The sequence below is a fragment of the Phycodurus eques genome, chromosome 11 (assembly GCF_024500275.1).
Source record: "Phycodurus eques isolate BA_2022a chromosome 11, UOR_Pequ_1.1, whole genome shotgun sequence".
NCBI classification, from domain to species: Eukaryota; Metazoa; Chordata; class Actinopteri; order Syngnathiformes; family Syngnathidae; genus Phycodurus; species Phycodurus eques.
This window is the reverse complement of record NC_084535.1, coordinates 7730879-7745200: the sequence shown is the minus strand read 5'-3', so window position 1 is coordinate 7745200 and position 14322 is coordinate 7730879. Positions and strand designations below refer to the sequence as shown.

Here is a 14322-nt window from a genome sequence, read left to right as displayed (position 1 = left end):
GTGGGGGCAAAAAAAGAGAATTTTAGGAAAGTGAAAAAACGGTTTCCAAGATTTCCTGTATTTTGTGACTCTTTTGAAATTTCAATAAGGTGAGCAATGTGGAAGGAGTGGCGAAAAAGTGCTGGGAATAAAAATAAAAAGAAATAATTTTGGTATACAATAACATACAGTATATTTGTTCAGCATTTTAACATTAAAAGGGGGAAAAGTACTGTCGTGATCTAATGTTTTGACAAATCTTTATAGGCATCAATCCTCTCCATCCTGCAACTGCTCCAACTGGATAAGTGATGTTACATATCTTTTACAGTACAACCGATAAGGACCCGAGCACAAGTTGGCACTGCTTCGGCATGGTGACACACAGTCTGTACAGGCGCGAGGAATTGTGTGAATGTGAATGTGTGTGTCGGGTAGGGGGAGTGTGTGAAGGAACCCCTCGTCGCCTCAAGGCGTGGGCGAACATTCGTCGTCGACGTCCAGCAGCTCCTTCACCAGTCTCTCTCCGAACTGCGCCCGGCTGTAGCGCTTGACGGCGTAAGCGTCGGACATCTTGTAGAGGACGTAGGCGTTGTTGATGGCGATGCTGATGCTCAGCCAGAACACCTGCTGCCACGTCTTGTTGGGCTTGTGGAAGATAAAGTACCTGACCGCGCACATGGACACATAACGAGTTAATAGACGCTTGCTGGACACTTCATTAGGGACACGTAAGTCACAACGTGTAAAAAATAAAAAATAAAAATTTAATTTAAAATGCGTTTCAATTAGGTTACGTTAAATATCTTTAAAAGGATAAAAATGCACAATCATTATAAGTTGTATGAGTACAGTGGTGTCTTAACTTGCAAGTTGAATTCGTTCCACGCTCACGTCTCAAAACACTTGCATCTCAAATCATCTTTCCCCATTGAAATGAATAGAAATTCCATTAATCTGTTCCAGTGCCTCAAAAGCCACCATTTATTGATTTTCTTTTATGGGGACACTTTACTACTGTGCATTGTTCAGAAAAGTTTAGTAAAAATATTTTTTTTAAATGATGATTATTAACTTTATATTATATATTTGTATTAGTACCACCACTCCTTTTAAAAATGTTAATTTGTAAAATGTTTTTAAGCGACAACAACAGTTGTGACACATTTTCTATGTATTTTTTTTATTATCTGTATCTGTAGGGGTGGGATTTCTCGACAATGTTGCTCAATCAGCAATCCCCAGTTGATCTTTTCCAAGCAAAGGTAGTGTTGTTATGCAGCATATCTGAACAAGAACCACCTTGATTTTGATTGAATTTCAAACAAGTGAGCGAGGAAACTATTGGTTTTGAATTATATCTGACCCAAGATGCTTTGAAGAATTAGAAGAGATATTCCAGTCAACACTGAACAGGCACACGTACTTGCTGAACTTGTCGTCGTATTTGCAGATGTAGCTGAGGTGCGCCGCGAAGGCCTCCACCGCCAGGGGACACGGAACCTCGCCGCTTTTCCTCTTGATGATCAGACCTGACACAAACACCCATGCAACAAAGTCAGTGAAAACACACTAAATTAAAATGCGTCACTTGTGGTTTCTAGCCTGAGGGTGACTTTTTATTTATTTTATTTTTTTGTAGCTTCTAGTAGTTAAACGGTATGTAGTACACATCCATTTATCAGTGGACAATTAAAATGCATTAACAAACGTGTCTTACAATCATTACAGTGATGTTTGTTGTCTATAGTAAACTGATAACTTGGGCTGTGGGAATGTTTTTTGTTTGTTTTCAGGTGATGAATGAATGATTCCAAGGAGAAACATAAATGGAGACAGGTGAATTTATGATTGCAGCATTATGTAGATGAAACTAAAGTACTGCAAAGGTTGGTAATTCATCAGCAGGAAAAGACAGTTTGCAAATAAATGGAGTCTCGGGGCCCCTGAGTCCTTTAATCCAGTTGTGGTTTTACATAACAATCAGGCCGAAGTTGAACCTTTTCACACTTTCTGTTCAAAGTCAACAAAGGCCCAATTACCAGGCGTCTCTAAAAGATTACCCAGAGCAATTAAACTGTGGTTTGGGGTGGGTTAGGAGTGATTTATCCTCTATTCGGAATACGGTCAAGGCTGACAATCGTTAATGTTAAACCTATTTGACCCTCACGATCACAAATCCTTACATGTGTTGTCAACACCGAGTTGGCCTGAGCCACAGACTCTGATTGTGATGCGAAATGGAACGAAAGCCAATTAGGAAGCGACCTGAAGCTGGCATTGTTGCCGGACACAAAGATTTAAGAAACTGGTTGTGTCGGTGAGCACTGATTGTCGGAGGCGATATCGTTATGTGTGTTGTCTGCCGTGTTGGTCTTGACTACGCCACACACGATAAGAGCAGAAAGCACACACAAATATTTTGTATTGTCATTTGTTGGGTCTCGGTTTAGATGTTAAAAAAATCTGTACACTGCTTTAGGGGGTTACAAATTATTTCGCTATACAAATTCTGCCTAGCAACAAGTGATGGGATTATGGAATTATTCTTGGGGGATAGGGTCAGAGCCCTGCCACAAATAGTGAAAATCAGCAAGTAAATAACCCCAAAAGGTTTAGAATTGCCTTTTGATGCCACAAGATGGTGGCCAAGTACTACATGAAGCTCCTCAACTCACTTCAACTTAGTTCCTTGACACCGAGACCCTACAAGACAACTGCAAAGCAATACTTATAACCACTTTACTGTTGCACCACTGACAGCAGTTTTACAAAAGTCAAGTACGGTGAACCCCCGTTTACCATGTGTTTCACTGTGCTTGATTTTTAACGTATAAACTTGTACGTTGCAGATCAAAAAGCCATGACACAGAGAGACCACAGAAAATAACATTCTTCATAAAAGACCTCTTACCAAAAAAGAAAAATCACAATACAGTGGGGATGCGAACGATGAACAGCAAAACAGCGAGGTAACAATGTATTCCAAGCAGAGTCTACCTTGTTTAGTGGGCGAGTACGCGTTGGTGAGGAACCTGAAGTGTCCCTTGTTGTACCAGCTGATGAGCGACATGCTGCCTTGCATCATCACTCGCCACTGGCCGCGCTGCGCCGGCGTGGAGCTGCACACCAGCATGCTCTGAGGCAGACCCGTGCAGTCGCTCTTCCTGGTGCTCAGCAGACCGCAGCAGTAGATGTCTGCACAGGGACACCAAGCGCAGTGACACAGCCGTAAAACAACGTCCATTGCTTTCTTGTAGCCATCTTTTTCTTCTTGCTATCCTGTCCCTTCATTTGTGCGTTAACTGCTCATTCATCTAGCATGATGAAGTTGCAATAAACCTGGCAAACAAAGCCTTAACAAGCATTGAATTTTCCTTTTTGTCTGGTCTCATTAGGATGACAAAATATTGATCGTATCTCCAAACTTCTATTTGTCTGGAGGCTGCAGCTCAACCCAATTGAGTTTAAAATGTCCGGTCTCTTGTGTAATGCAAAAAGCTCACTAAACTCACAGAACGAGGATTTTTCTGCTGAATCACATGAGTCTAATCTTATTTGAGCAGCACACTGACCCACATCTGCTGTCGTACACCAAAAAAGACTTTCCAATAATGAGGCTGAACATCACTGCTCTGTGGTGTCAAATAATTGTCTTTAAAGCATCCCATTTAAATACATTTAGCTGCAATATATCTGTGGTGCATCTTAGTGCTGTGCCCTATTAACGTTATTTAAAAAGGCATGGAAACATGACACTGAAGCTGTATTTTACAATTTACTTGTTTACTGTTAGCCCTTTAATTTAGCAAAATATTCGAAACTGTAGTGAATAGCATTAGTTTGGATAGAAGCATCAAATATTGTGGCCAATGTGTATATCAGGATAAATGTTTCGGTTTATGAAACACCAATGATGCAAACGGGGCTAATTATTCATTTATTTAGATGTATTCCTTATTCATTTTATCTTTATTATGAATTATGTGTATTATTTTACAGCGCCGTTGGAGAGCGCCGACCTTGCTTGCTGAACTCTGTGAAGAGGCTGAGACTGGTGATGGACGGGCCCGTGAAGACGATGGTGTTTTTGCCCGAGATGTTCTGGCACAGCTGCTTGGCCACCAGACTGTGCAGCTGAGGTTTGTACTTCAAAGCAGCCAGGCCGTCCGCACCTTGGCCCTCCTTCAGATGCACCGAAATCTGCGCAGACACACACGAGAGACGTCCATCTTCTCGGCTTTTGTTGAGGACACATATTGCATACCAACATGTAGCCTGCCTCTGGCTATCCCGCTAAGTGGCCTGTGTGCGCGTGTGTGTGTGCGCGCGCGTGTGCCTGTGTGGTGGCTAATGGAATCTGATTGATTTGCTCCATTAACTCATCTCCCTTCTCTCTGTCTCGACGTCAACACAAGTCAGAGCAGACGCTTCAGTTGACTGGTAATCGTCAGTCAGAAGTGTAACGTGTTTGCTGAACGGACGAGATGAGGTTTGCAAGGACACATTACAAGGAATTTTTCGCATGAACGATGCAAATGCTGTGTTATCGCCACTTCTTGAAACGATGCGAGCAGAATCGATTCCACGGCAATCAGCAGAGTGCTCAGTTAATTCAATCAATCGGGCTGCAGTTACTAATCAAAACATCAAATAATTTTGTGTTGCTGTTACTTAAAATAATTTAGGTAAAATGAGTTTCACTATTTAGCAGTAACCACCAAAGGGTGCAATACAGATCTGGCAAGTTGAAACCGAAACAGGAAGTAGTACGTAAGTAAGTCTAAAATGGATACTGTACCTGACAGATGAATCCAGTGGCGGTGCACTGTCGAACCCAAAGACTGAACTTCCTCTTCTTCCTCTTCCTCTGCTCACGTTCCGTACAGGTGCTGATAAAGACCGGGTCCTCGTCGATCAAGGGTTCGTGAAGAACCTGCAAATCAAAATCCCACTTTGCGGGTTAAACGTTTTGAAATTATTTATCATGGTGTAAGTTGTTTTTTTTTTTAATAACAAAAACCTGGTATTCAAACAGGGGTGTGTAGATTTTTTATAGCCACTTCATACATCGTTTATTTTTGCCTCAAAGAAAATCCTATCCTAAATTGTCCTGTTATTCTTTCATTATTCATTTGGAACGTTGTTATATAATTCTTCTGGTCCCTCTCCAAGTATTCCTTTGGAGAGCATTTCCCTGTTTTTTTTGTTTTTGTTTTTCCAAAGTGATAAATGTTTTGGACCGCGCTCGGGATGGAGGATTTCCGCTCACACCCTCACATGTACTGCTGCATCCAAAAGATGGATTTTAAAGTCTAAACATGGAACGTTATGTAATTCCTCCTTGTCCTGCATATTTGTCCTCACATTGGTGTACTGTAGTGACTGTTACCATAGCAACTGGTCAGGTTGGTTGAATCGTTTGGTCCAAACAAAAAGTGTCAGTGCTGGTTTGCTGAACATTGTTCGCTTGGATTAGAAGCACACTATCATCTTTTTAGCTGGTAATAATCATCATGCTAACTAATGCTACAGTGTACAGTTGCGTAATATAATGAGATCCAATACGATATTAGAACAAAGTCTCAGTATGGTGCAACGCAGTACTGCACTCTAGCACCACACTAATAAATATATTAGTTACATCAATACCTCTCGGACAGTGTCAATGGAACCTGAGCATTATTTAATCATCAATTTAATAAGGGGAAACTTCAAACTTGAGCTTTCTGGGTCAAATTGAGTGAAATAGAGATTTTTGGACAGCCGTCAAACCCGCTGGCATGGACGGCTAACAGATAAAATAAGCTGTCCTAGATGCACGATTCCCTTCCCATGACACACACACACACACACACACACACACACACACACACACACACATACACTTATACAATGCAGGCACACACATCTGAATGCGATGTGCAGACTGCGCTCAGATTGACGTTCCTTGCGGGACTCACTTGGCTCGACCTCAATCTCGGGAGCACATTTCGTTGCGTTATCTCGTTTTACATGCAGTACAAAGTGCAATTTAATTTTCTCAGCTATTGTGTACAACCCCAATTCCAATGAAGTTGGGACGTTGTGTTAAACATATAAAAACAGAATACAATGATTTGCAAATCATGTTGAACCTATATTTAATTGAACACACTACAAAGCCAAGATATTTAATGTTCAAACTGATAAACTTAATTGTTTTGAGCAAATAATCATTAACTTAGAATTCTATGGCTGCAACACGTTCTAAATGGACAGGGTCATGTTTACCACTGTGTTACATCACCTTTTCTTTGAACAACATTCAATAAACGTTTGGGAACTGAGGACACTAATTGTTGAAGCTTTGTAGGTGGAATTCTTTCCCATTCTTGCTCGATGTACAGGTTCACATTCATTCTAATTTCCACAAGTGAGGCATTCTAGAAAACTAGAGCCCGAATAAAGAATGACAACACTAATGAAGAAACAGCGCTACAGAAAATAAATGTATTCGTATGTAGACGACTCGTGTGCACCCACCTGGGTCTGCGAAGGCCTGAACGTGCAGCTAAAAGCCTGCTGCAGCGAGTCCAGGAAGGGCTGGATCTTGTACAGGCCCTGGTTGCTTCCCTGCGACGGCCTGAAGGCCACAATGTGGAAGTACTTGAGGATCTTCTCGAAGCGCGCCTGGCTCATTTTTAGCGCGATGCTGCGGTTGCTGAAAAAGCCCGAGCTCCAGATGCTGAGCACCGACTCGCAGTGGTGAACGCTGGTGGACGTGACGAAGCCCACGAAGGCCTTCATCTCCTGGGCCGTGACGGGACGCCAGCCCTCGTCCGAGCCGAAGCGCTCCTGAAACTTCTTGGCGTACATGTTGGTTTGCGTCACCATGTTTTGGATGCAGTTGTCCGGGACGAAGAGCTGGAAGAAGTCGAGAGCGCTGGCGGTCGCCGGCATCTTCTGAGCGGGGCCTGGAATACGACAATGGAGAGAAGGAAGTCTCAAAGGCAGAAGCGTTTTGAGACAGCAGATCACAAACACATAGGGAAACGTTACTTTAGAACGTTGGAGTGCAGCACCTCCGTGATAAGCCAGCCATTAACACAATGCAAAGACAGCAAGCTCGGGGCTGTGAGGGCAATTTATTTCAAGATGACAGCCGCCGTCATGTCACAGTGTGCCGTCGCTGCACTTGCGAAGTGTCACTATGCTGTAACGAATGACAAGTAAGGCTGCAAAGGGGTGGGAACTGCTTGGTAATTTTTTTAAATGGGAAATTAAGATGAGACACTTTGGAAATATTCAACATTGGAAAGTTTTCAGAATTGAGGTTAATTCGATTGAATTTGTCCTAGGGGCGGCACTCTTGTAATTGTGACATCATATTTTTCACGGGACCCGAAAAATTCCCAAAAGAGATGACTTTTTTGACAAGCGAAAAAGTCGTAGGTCTCACTGACTTTTGGTGCAAGAGAGGGGAGGGGTCATGTCAAGAAAAAAAAAAAAAAAAAAAAAAAAAGCTCATACCAGTAATGGACAGTTTTGCAACTGTGACTTTTTCAAACCATGGTAAACCTTGAAACCGGTAACTGCCCCATGCCTACTCAGGATTATGCTCAACATTATTCTAAAATTCCTATTAAAAGCTAACCATCACTTTTGAATTTTTCATTCTTGGTTTATTCCCGTTTACCCCCCATAACATCCCATAGAAAGTTTCCAACTCCAGTGAAAATCACTAAACCTGGCGTTAGGATTTGTTCCTTCATTATTTCAGAATGTAATCGACATGTTTATGACGCAGTCAGTGCTTGGCACAACGTTATTATCTCTGTGCTCACACACACTCCATCATGTATCGTTCAGTGGATACGGCTAACAAACTAGTAAGAGGCTGCCGAATTAAAGATAAAGGGAGCAGCTCGGGTGGTACAAAGTAACACGTGGGAGAGCAGCAGACCGGCACGCGCGTGGAGAATGAGATCGCCCACTCAGCCGATGGCTCCGAACGCATCTGCGTTTGCATTCCATTAGACTTGAAAACTTGGAAGTAGGATTCAGCCAAAAGGAATCATTCCTTGGGCTGTGACTCACCAACCTTCCTTTCTTCCTCCTGGCAGGAGAGAATCCAGAGCACCAGAAGCAGAGGAAGATAATGAAATTATTTCATGTGGTGCTGAGCAAATATGTATTTTGCTCCCTGTGGATTTATCCTTACGCAGCCCTGACAGAGCACTTTATGTCTAGACTATATGGCCCTGCCTCAACAGAAACAAAGTACTTCGATCAGCGGATTAACGGGTTAATTTCCCACAATCTGGTTGGACACCTGAACTACACACAAAGTACCATTTAGCTGACATTATGGGAACTTGATTGTTTTGTTGAACATGTTGACGGTACGGGGCAGCACTGGTGCCGATCCCAGCTGACTTTGAGCGTATTCTAACATCTGGGTGAGATCTGGGGCACACCGTGGACTGGTTGCCAGCCAGTCGCTGGGCACATATGGACAAATAAGCTCCGAAGAGATTTTCTGCTTGTATGAAATGTACTCTTTGTAAGGTATCATTTGTAATAAAACAATAACATTCATTTTCTGTTATGTATATTTCCGTCGCATTGCATAACACATAGACGACCATTAAAACACAGCATACGGAGGAGGCCGGGGTTAAGCTCTTAAAAGCGAATGAATAATCAGTGTTTTAAATCCCCTACTACTACAACATCCCGATTAAGCGGTTACATCACTTTGTAATCTTGGCCCTCCTGCTTCACCCTCGAACAACCCCGAGATGAAGATAAGAAAAACTTGACCTGGAGTAATTCAACAACATGCACGCACACAAAATTCCGACGCTTTCAAACTACAATTTCCAAGTCGAGTGGGAACCAGATGGTATTTTACAGCGAGGCCGACTTGATTTCTGGATTTTTGACGGCAGCCGATGATTAATGTACACGGCGCTTGGCCGTCACTTAAATGCCAGTCAGCTGACAAAAAAAGACAATGCGGGATGCACTCCCACAACAGTTAATACCTTGTCCTGTCTCACTTCAACTGCAGGAGAAACTCATAAAGAAACATCACACTGAAGAGCAATAAGGACACACCTTGTCCATTTGAGGTTTTTGGAATGTTGGCTATGATTGTGCCTGCAGCCAGCTGATCATCCGGCCGGCTGACCGCACTCGCAGCGGTTGTGCAAATACACAACAATGCTGCACAAACACGACACACCTGCTATGTCTCCACCAACCAAACAGGAGTAGGATGCAAAGCATCTTGAAAAAACTTTGAATACCCATTCATCCATCCATTTTCTTAGCATCTGTCCTCATTCGGGTCACTACCAGGCGAGCTTGACCCTAACCTTGGTGACTTTGGGACTAGTCGCTAATCAATTGCAGACTTTGAATATTACGGTGAACCCTCAACTATATTGCTGATTTTGAGTCGATCGCTTTTGTACGGCTAATTACAGTATACGAGCAACTCCAAATGGAGAGTTGTGTGCCTTCCGTGCAGTACCACCTTGGGCCACAACGTGTCAGGCTGCACTGTGCTCTCTAGATGTAGATGCAGTGTAATTAAGAGAAGAGAAGAAGATAAAGCAGAGTGAATGTAAGCAATATTGCAATGTCTGCTTTGATTGAACAGTTGGTGTTCAAATATTCGTTAAAATAAAATGTTGTTGTATGTGATGCCGCTCAGTGTGTTAGAGTAGCAGTTTGTTGAGTGTTTAGAATTACTGTAAGCTAAGCTAATTTCTATTAGCCCATTTTTCTATGTTGGCCCATTCTTTGCGTTTCACATTATCTGTTAGCATTAAGCTAGAAGACTTTCATTTGTGGTTCGGTTGAACATTTGGTGTTCAAATATACAATGTTTAACTTTAATCGTGTTGTACGTGATGCCGCTCCGTGTGTGGTAGAATAGCCGTTTGTTGAGTGTTTAGAATTACTATAAACTATGCTAATTTCTGTTAGCCCATATTTCTATGTTGGCACATTCATTGCGTTTTGCATTATCTGTTAGCATTAAGCTAGTCGACTTTCATTACTGGTTTGGTTGAACATTTGGTGTTCAAATATAGCATGTTTAAATTTAATTTTGTTGGATGTGATGCCGCTCTGTGTGTGTTACAGTAGCAGTTTGTTCAAGGTTTATAATTACTGTAATCTATGTTAATTTCGTCCATCCGATTCTTCTATGCTGGCCCATTCATTGGGTTTTGCATTATCTGTTACCATTAAGCTAGTAGACTTTCATTACTGGTTTGGTTGAACATTTTGGTGCTCAAATATACGTTTAATTCTCTTTTGTTTAATGCGTTAGTTTTACAGTCGTCTTCAACTGGGAGTGACAAACATCTTGAAGCAAGCACTGTAGTATTGATCTCATTAATGTGCCTTTAAAGAAGCAGATGACGACCAAGATCCATGACTTTAATTGGACTTTCTTCAGTGTGATCAAGTGCTACAACAACTAGAGTAGTAGCGCACAGACCTCCTCCAAAGCAAAACGATCCTAAATCAGATCAACACCAACTCGAACACCTCCTGCATAGGGCTGAATCTTATTAAAATGTGTGCATGTAAGCACCAAGAAAGTAGTGATTGAACGTTATTCTTGATTGATTTCAGACTTCACAGAAAAACCCATTAAGCCGCTTGAAATTTGGGTATTAAAGAGGCGAATTTCTGTAATCGACAGCAATAAAGCACCAATTCCGCTAGCGCTATATATTTTTACAATGGAATCGCACACCAAAATGTTGACTCCTTGCCCCAATCCAAACACCCAATGTTTTAAATTTTGAAATAACTGGTTTTATAGTTTTTGCATAATCCTGTTAACAATTTAAATGTATTTTGCCTGACCTCTGGAACGACGGCAATATAATGGTTAGCAAGTCTGCTTCACAGTCGGGAGATCTGGGTTCAAATCCCTTTAGCATGTTCTCCCCGTGTTTGCGTAGGTTGTCTCCGGCCACTCGGACTTCCTCCCACATTCCAAATGCATGTTAGGATAATTGAAGACTCTAAATTTATGCATGCCTCAAAGTCTCACCCCTGACAATGTATCCCACAGAATATCTTCAAGATTCTTCTCTGCACTCCAATACACAAGCGCGATTGGAGTGGAGTTGCTCTTGTGTTGTGGCTACTTTAACAATAGCTTCTTTGATGTCATTAAGTGTTCAAAATTAGAGAAAGGGACGCCATTTTAGGTCCATGTTGGGATTTCAAGTACCGCTGTCGCACGGAATGAGAGCATGGTCCAAATCAATTTATATCGTGCTCTGCACAACAAAAACAATTACCTCCATCCTAGTGTATACCGGGAAGATACGATTGCTGCGTTTTTTTCTCTCTGAAGTGCTCCACGCGGTGGCCAATGGCGCAATGTGTCAACAAGTAGTCATTTATACCAATTGCGGTGTGCTGCACTGAACTTCACTCACCGATTCCCTGACACTGCACTTTGAGTAATAAAATAATGGCACGCAATGCACAAAGCGTCCATTTTCTATAGCGCGTCCTAATTAGGGTGGCGGCTGAGAAGGAGCCTATTGCAGCTGACTTTGGGTGAGAGGTTGGGTACACCTTGAACTGGTCGCCGACCAATCGCAGGGCACATATACTAAACAAACAACAATCCGTGCTCACAATCAGACCAATAGATAATTTACAGTCTTCAATGAACCGAATGTGTATGTTTTTGGATTGTGGGAGGAAGCTGGAGAAAACCAGAGCAGAGCGATTTGAACCCTGAACGTCAGAAATATGAGCCAGACATGCTAACCACTAGGACTCTGTGCTGCCCGCAGTGCACAATGAGAAAAATACATCAGATGAAGACAAAATCCACGTTGGTGCCTTACAATTCAGGCGTGTGCATAGCTGGTTTGCATTTTATATGAAATGTACAAGTCAGGATGCTCTGTCAGATCACGCCTATATTAATTTGTCAATGTTTATTAGTCCAGTCAAAATATTAAAGACACCTCTCACTATTACGCAGCGCTATACTACACCACTACAAACTACTACAATAATAGGCGACTATCCCAGCTGCCTTCAGGCAAAAGGCTAACTACACCCTGAACTGGTCAGTCGCAAGGCGTACATTGAGACGCGTACATTGAAACTCACAAACATTCATGCTTACATTCACACCATCACTGGGGGGGGGTAACATACTGTTAAATTGAAGGTCGTTTTTAATATGGTATTGGATCCCCGAATATTTTGTCTACTAACTGAAAATTATATCTAATGCAATGTTGCATGACTGCATGTGGCAGGGGAGGCCACACAGCATGCATGCATGCATGCATGAAACAACATTAGCGTCGAAGGCATGAACACAGCAATTAATGCTGCAGCGTCATCCTGCGCCCCCCACGCACCCACATCATGTAAAATGAGCTCGAGTTGCCATCGTTGTTGCTGCATGGGCCGTCATAAAACGTGATAGTGTTGTGAGTGACAAGTGACCTTCTTTCATCACGCCTCACCGTAGGAGCCTTTAAACGGCGGCACCGTGACGTCCTGCACGGTCTCCTTCCAGCCTTCCTCCTCGGCTTGGCTGCGGGACAGAGCACCGGGCGGACCGGGGCTTCCTCCGCCGCCGTGTGAGCTCTCCCTGTCGGCCCGTCTCTGGTGGTGCTGGTGCTGGTGGTGTTGGTAGTGGTGAGGATGATGATGACGGCGGTGGTGGTGCTGTTGCTCCTCGCCCACCTCGGCGATGTAGTCGTCCGAGTCCGAGTCCCCGGAGGTGCTGTAGAACGGGTTGTCGCTGCTGTCGTCCCCGGACTCGCCGAACACGTCGTCGGATATCTGCAGGCTCTCGTATCGGGAGCGGGCCGCCTCCAGGAGGGACAGCGCCTTCCGGCCGCACTCCGCCATCTCTCGCTCTCTCTCTCCCTCTGCGGCGGTAGTGGTGGCGGTGCTCGGATCACTCACTCGGTCCTCCCTCCTGCGCGGAAGTCGTCACGATGTCGGAGGAAAGCGCCACCTTCTCCACTCGGGGATGGCTCGGGAGCACCTGTTTCGTTTTGACGATCTGGGGCTGGTCCGCCTCAAGGATTCTGGAACGTTTGCGCCCCCTGGTGGGCACAACCTGTTGGTGCATTCATAGAAACTGGGAACTATACAACCTATTTATTTATGCCCACCAAACAACTGTGAACTAAAATATGACTACATGGATTATCTTTGTTTTTGAAGATTCACTTCCGACCACCAATAGTCCTTACAATAAACCCAATTTGTGGACAACTTTATTTACCCAAGTAACCTGTGGACTCGATTTCCTCTCGATGCTGTATATCGTATCGCAGTAAGTTGTATTACATTGCATTTGGAATTGTACAGCCGCACATCTACTTATCTAGTTTAGTTTGAACATTAACATTGTTCTTCAATAGAGCATATAAAATAAACTGTCCTATTCGATTCGGTTACAAGTATTGCACACAAAAGTTAAATAAAAATTGCACCTAAATTTAAGTTTTAAAACGTTCAGTTCTACAGGATTAAATACAAATGAATTGTACAACAAAAGTTAAATACAACTGAACTATACTTTGGCAGTGATTCTTTCGTGTGCCACTCGAGGGAGTCTGTGTACCACATTCTGAGAATCTCAAAGTCAAATCTCCTGACTTTTACACCACCTTTCCTTAGCCTTTGTCGAAAACATCACAGGTCCAGCTAAGACGAAAATTGCTTCCTTTTGAACAGGAAAAGACAGCAGTTTGAAATTAATTTAACTCCACTTTTCCTAACTGACGCCATCGCCAGGCAGCGAGTATTACTGATGTAAGTTTCTAGCATGGAATTCTTGAGCGTAGAATCAATAAACTTTGTCGGTGACGATTTAGTATGCTCTTTTAGGGCGTCTACATGGGCCCTGCCATCGTTACCGCAGTGACGCCACACACCTGTCCAAAGAAATGCATCTTCCCCCGAGTCAAAGACTTGAGTTCTCCGACGACCCAGTGTTCCCTGAACGCGTCATTTACGAGCCAGTATCGCATTGGCACTGGAGCTGGAGTAATTTCTCTTCCTGCATGGCGTGACACTGTTGCAGCCCTGTAAGATTTATTCCCTCCTATAAAGTCACATAAAAAAGAGGTTATTTAGCACATGCATATTTATAGCATGCAATGAAGTACCGCCGGTCTACGGCCATTGTCAGACTACTGTGCCATGTTTGAGGAAAATAAAGATTAAGATTAGGTTTGTATTTTTCATCATGTTTTTATTTTTAAATCTATTTTTTTTGTAATTCAGAAAGCTGCCGTTGAAGAATGCCAATGCAGTACCGCGGTGCAGTTACTACCG

At 43.0% G+C, this 14322-nt stretch overlaps 1 protein-coding gene across 1 annotated transcript; it reads right to left on the bottom strand.

Moving 5' to 3' along the window:
* Positions 1–222: 222 nt before the first annotated feature.
* On the bottom strand, positions 223–13978 carry pgbd5 (piggyBac transposable element derived 5). Its single transcript, XM_061690986.1, has 8 exons — positions 13920–13978; positions 12492–13096; positions 6505–6935; positions 4781–4915; positions 4002–4182; positions 2980–3177; positions 1406–1511; positions 223–646 (listed from the first exon to the last, which is right to left on the bottom strand). The coding sequence occupies exons 2-8, from the start codon at positions 12880–12882 to the stop codon at positions 448–450; spliced, it is 1641 nt and encodes a 546-aa protein (XP_061546970.1). The 5' UTR covers positions 12883–13096; positions 13920–13978; the 3' UTR covers positions 223–447.
* Between the last annotated feature and the right edge of the window lie 344 nt (positions 13979–14322).